Below are 5,350 nucleotides of genomic sequence, written 5' to 3' on the forward strand. Positions count from 1 at the left end.
AGCAAAAAAAGTTAAAACATGTTTAGTGTTTTAAAATGAATTGTAAAACTGAGTTACAATTAAAATAATTTTTAAAAACCAAATATTCATTTTATTCAAAATCTAACTTTATCTAATATTGGCGATGACAAGTTTACAATACCAACTGCAATTAAAAACATTGAGTAAATGACGTCATCTCCCAATCCAGTTTTTCACTAAAGATTAAAAAAAGTTTTAATCACACTCTCTATGTGCACTCTTGCTCTTACTATCTTCAAGTTATCGAGTGATTTCGTTTCCGTAAACTGTTTAGATTTTTTCAGAAATGGAGGGATGAAAATTTCAATACCTTTTTCTAAACATTCGGCCTCTATTCTGAATCCTTTATCTACCATGCATACGTCTACATAGGATGTTAATCTGTAAATTACTCCACTGTGCAAAGTGATAACTTTGTTAGATGCTCTTCCTCAAGAAAAGAAATCAAACCAGCAGGAGAAACGCTAACCAAAATTTTAAGAGTGTGGTTACATTTATAATAAGAATAAGAGGAAATTCTACATTTAAGGCAATTAGGTTTCTCGAATGGAATTTCAGAACATTCCAAAAGCACCACAATTTTTTCCAATCCCTTAAAACATTGGGGCATGCTATTAATGATTTCTTCCTTTGAGGGCCATTTGATTGCGCATTTAAAAACACCCGCAACAATAAACACTGTTTGTTTAAAGTATCTGAGGCAACTGGTATCAGACATATTAAACATAGTAGAAAGAACCCCGTATGTCAAGTTTAGTTTAATTTTCATTAAAACGAGAAGAGAAAGGGATCTGAGCTTTAAAATTTATTAACATTGTCATAGATTCCACAATGGCGTAAAATAATTTGATCAACCCTTTTCTTCTTCCATTAACTTTCTTTGTGGTATCTTCAAAAATAAACTTCTCGTGGATCAATATAGGCAAACATTGTGAAGGGCAAGTTCCAAGCTTTAGTATTCTTTTCCCTGTCGGCATATCTGAAGTAACAGGTACATTACATCGTGGTCTTAAATTTTTAAAACTCAAAAAAAAACGAACTTACTAGGAAAAAAGTAATTAGTCTTCTTGAAATGTAAACTGCATACAACCATGTGATTTGAAATATCTTTTCCAATTTTTAGAACGCGTTGCCATTCTTTACGGCACTTGATTTCTTTTGGGAAACTATGCATACTTAACCCTGGGATATTTAGTTTTAATCTAGAATTACATTGTGGGACACAACAAAACTTTTTGCTAGGCGCCATGTTTTACGAATATGATCCTGTAATATCTTAAGCCTAACGAAATGCACTCCTTCGCCTTCCTAGAATAGATAAATTACTCCGTTAAAGCAGTTACCACAACTACTGCTAGGTGTCGCGTCACTCTTTGGCGATGGCCAATAGGGAGTCTTTGTCGAAAGCCAATAAGATGAGATCATGAGGGACACGTTATTTAGCCCTAATTTTCAAATAAGAAAGTTTCATTGAAAGTAAGCTCTTACAAACTTATTTAATATGTCATAATTTTCCATTTTTTTAAACTTTGGCGTAAAATTAGAATTTAAAACACTTAATTTTGTTGCCGAGTTTAAAAATACATGAGAAATAAAGACATTTTTAAATGGTTTAATATAAATAACTTTTCGTTTATTGATTTAGGCTTAGCAAAATGGAAAAAGGTGGCAACATAATTAAAAATTGCAAAATCACGAACTACTATGGGGGAGGAGGTTACGATGGAGGACGACGCGGCGGAAATGGGGGTGGTCGGGGTGGAAAAGGGCGAGGGGGTAAGGCCCGGGGCAAAAGAATTTGCTATATTTGCAAAAAACCCGGGCATATTGCCCGAAACTGCAGAAACCAAAAAAGTAGGTTAAAAAAAATATCTATATGGATTTTCCTGTGGTTCTTCACGTGTTTAGACGCAACTGTTAATGTTTTATATATAAGCATTTCTGATAGCATAAGTTCATAACATATGTTCCATAAGTTTGTCACTAGTTATTGAGAGCTTCTCATGTACAGACTAAATAGGAGGTTGAAGTGCAAAACCCCATGTAGTAAATTCTCGCGTCGTTCTCGAACTACCTCTCAGTAAGCCTCTATCACTTCGAAGTATATGAAGTTACAAAGTATCATACTTAAGGGAACATATCTTATAAACTTATGGTTATATTAGTACACAATCGCTTTTAAAACCCATATTATGAATGTTTAACGTAAATCCATAGAGATAAAGAATGCGATTGAGATTTGTTTTCACGCTATAGGATAGGCAACTCTCTATCTCGAACGACAGCTTTTTCTTTATACACTCTGATCCAGCATCGGTTGTCACCACGCGCAAAGGTAGGACTCTATGTTACCTAGTTTTGTGTGTGCTGACAATACTACGTGTAGTAGTCTGTAGGCAATTTGAGACGTATTTGAAACAAAGGCCTAGAGGTCCGTGCATTTGAGCTTAAAAAATTCGCTAAAATCCTGAAGTTTTTCGTCTATTTTCAGCACACACAAAACTAGGTTACATATAGTCCGAGCTTTGCGCGTGCTGAAGAGCGATGCTGGAACAGAGTATATACAGAATAAGCTATCGTTCGAGATAGAGTTGCGTATCCTATAGCGTGAAAACAAATTTCCTCACGCGCATTCTTTATCCATGGTAAAACTTTTTGAAGTATACTAAGAGCTGCGTGATTTCTGACTTTTACCTGACTTAATATAAATGCTTAACATTTCCTGACTTTTCTCAGACTTTGTTAAATTCTTAAATTGCCTGACTTTGTTAAATTATTAAAATTATCTGACTTTGTTTAAATTATTAGATTTCCCCCAGTTTTTCACAACTTTAGTGTAGTTTTCAGCAATCTTTAGGAAAGTAATCTAATGTCATGTTAATTAAGTTGTATTCTTTAAAAAGTAGACGAAAAACAGCCTGAGGGCACAAAAAAAAGAGGAGGAAAAAAAAATGATGAAAAAATGGAGGAAAGCACCAGCACCGCTGAGGAAAGCGTAAAAACTAAAGAAAATTTAAATAATTAAAAAAAAATTTACGTAAGTCATGGTTAATATTTTTATTTGAATACAATTTCAGTTTTGTTTCAAGAATAATAATGTTGAGATTATGTTTTGTGTAGGTTCAAAACACCCTGGATTTTTTTTGAAAAACTGTCTTTTTAATTTTTTATTTTTTTTTATGTTTTGTTCACAGTTCATTATGTTTTAATTTAGCTTCTTTAAAAGTAAAAGAAATTTAAAAAACATTTCTTGAATTTTATTGAATTTGAAACTCTTAACCCCCAATATTTATTAGTTCTAAAGTCCATGTGACATTATTAGCTTCTTTAAAAGTAAAAGAAATTTAAAAAACATTTCTTGAATTTTATTGAATTTGAAACTCTTAACCCCCAATATTTATTAGTTCTAAAGTCCATGTAACATTATTAAATTCTTAAACGAATTATTTAGGCCCATTTTCAATTTCCCAGACTTGTCCCTGAATTTTCAGGCCCATTTTCAATGTCCCAGACTTTTTAGGCGCATTTTCAATTTCCCTCACTTGTCCGTCCCCGACTTTTTAGACCCATTTTCAATTTTCCCGACTTCCCCCTGACCTTTTAGGCCCATTTTCAATATTTCAGACTTTTCCCCGACTTTATAGGCCCATTTTCAATATGCCAGACTTTTGCCGGACTTTTTAGGCCCAATTTCAATCGAAAAAAGTTATTAAATAAATAAATCTATATGGTTATAATTATGTTGAAATGAAAGCTATTAAATCCATCACTTTGTTATTTGGCTCCGTTAATTTCTAAAAATTTCCAAAAACTAGTGTATTACATATTTAACCAAAATTTATGTTAATTAACCAAACCAAAAAACGTTATGAAATAAAGAGCCTGAGAATGGATCTCCTTAAAACTAGAACCAAGACCTGTGGGTGTTAATTTGAAAACAATTTTTGAAAATGAACACTTTCGTTACTTTCGTTTCTTTGATATTTAGTCATTTACCTACGATAATTTCAAAAACAGCTGTCACAGATAACAATGTAGTAATTGATTGATCTACCAGTAAGATTAATAATTAATTTAATTATAATTTATTTCAACCTACCGACAGTATTCGTAATACTAATGGGTGGCTTTTATTCCAAATAACCGAAGTTGATGTTGCCTATAACATGACAACAATCATTGATAACGCTATTTTGACCGAGGCTTAGCGAAAATGCTGGTGAATTTCTAGTTTAAAAATAATTGTAATTTTCAATGACGTTTTTGGATTAAACAAAAGAATCTATACAGTTCTGTTTGTCATATTTCCCTTGAAAAGTTATCGGCAAGGTTCAGTCAGCGGAGGTATCATCATTAAGGTGTAAAATTTACTTCAACAGCTTATATTAATATGTCCCAGCTGTCACAGATAACACTGTAGTAATTGATTGATCTACCAGTAAGATTAATAATTAATTTAATTATAATTTATTTCAACCTACCGGTAATCGTAATGCCTGGGCAGCGTGGCTTTTGAAATTACCGAAATTGATGTTTCCTTACTTGCCTTAGTTGCCTATAATAACGCTATTTTGACCGAGGCTTAGCGAAATTGCTTAATAATAAAATATTCTGGTTGTTTTAAAGTTTAAAATTAATTATAGTAAATTCCAATGATGGTTTTGTTAGGAAAACAATAAAAATCAGACCTAATTAGCCTCCATTTGAATTCCATTTAAAAAAACTTTGGTTTTAAGCGCTTAAAGGCGCGGGTGACCTAACGCCATGTTTTTCTTGCTTAAGTCCCCCTAACGGTGTGAATCACGACGAAAACGCCGTAAGTCCTAGTAAGTCCAACATAAAAAATTAGGGCTAAAATGCGTGTCTCTAACAGTGGTAAAACGCCGTAATTCCAATACCCAAAACAACGCAAGTCAAAGCATGTGTTAATAATGATAAAAATCAATACTTAAACTTAATTGATCTTTATGAAACTTGAAAAGTCGGTACAATGAAGTGTTATCTTTCATTTAAGATGGTTCCCAAACGTAACGAATGAATAGTTTTCCTTATATGCCTTCTGAGAAAATGCTCTTTTTTATAAAATTCCCATGTTATGTCTATGGAAAAATATAGTATCTTTCGCCAAATGTCTTAATAATTTTATGGATTCTAAAACCACCCTTAACAACTTTTTTCTTTATAGAATTAACTATTTGATGGATCTTTTTGAAATTTGAACCACAAAATTAGGGCCCGAATTTTAGTTCACTGGCAAAATTTCAAAGCAGCAAACACAATACGAAAAACGTTACGGCCAATCAAAAAACCACCCTTTAGCATTAGAGGC

The 5,350-nt window shown here is 32.6% G+C and overlaps 1 protein-coding gene across 1 annotated transcript; it reads left to right on the forward strand.

The window, feature by feature from the left end:
- The first annotated feature begins 1,371 nt into the window (after positions 1 to 1,371).
- LOC149640903 (uncharacterized) lies at positions 1,372 to 3,050 on the forward strand. Its single transcript, XM_089850518.1, has 3 exons — positions 1,372 to 1,497; positions 1,667 to 1,875; positions 2,925 to 3,050. The coding sequence occupies exons 2-3, from the start codon at positions 1,677 to 1,679 to the stop codon at positions 3,044 to 3,046; spliced, it is 321 nt and encodes a 106-aa protein (XP_089706644.1). The 5' UTR covers positions 1,372 to 1,497; positions 1,667 to 1,676; the 3' UTR covers positions 3,047 to 3,050.
- Positions 3,051 to 5,350: the final 2,300 nt, after the last annotated feature.

The sequence above is a fragment of the Phalangium opilio genome, unplaced genomic scaffold (genome assembly GCF_054372755.1).
Source record: "Phalangium opilio isolate 3A_F unplaced genomic scaffold, DU_Popi_V2 ptg000092l_1, whole genome shotgun sequence".
Classification (NCBI taxonomy): Eukaryota; Metazoa; Arthropoda; class Arachnida; order Opiliones; family Phalangiidae; genus Phalangium; species Phalangium opilio.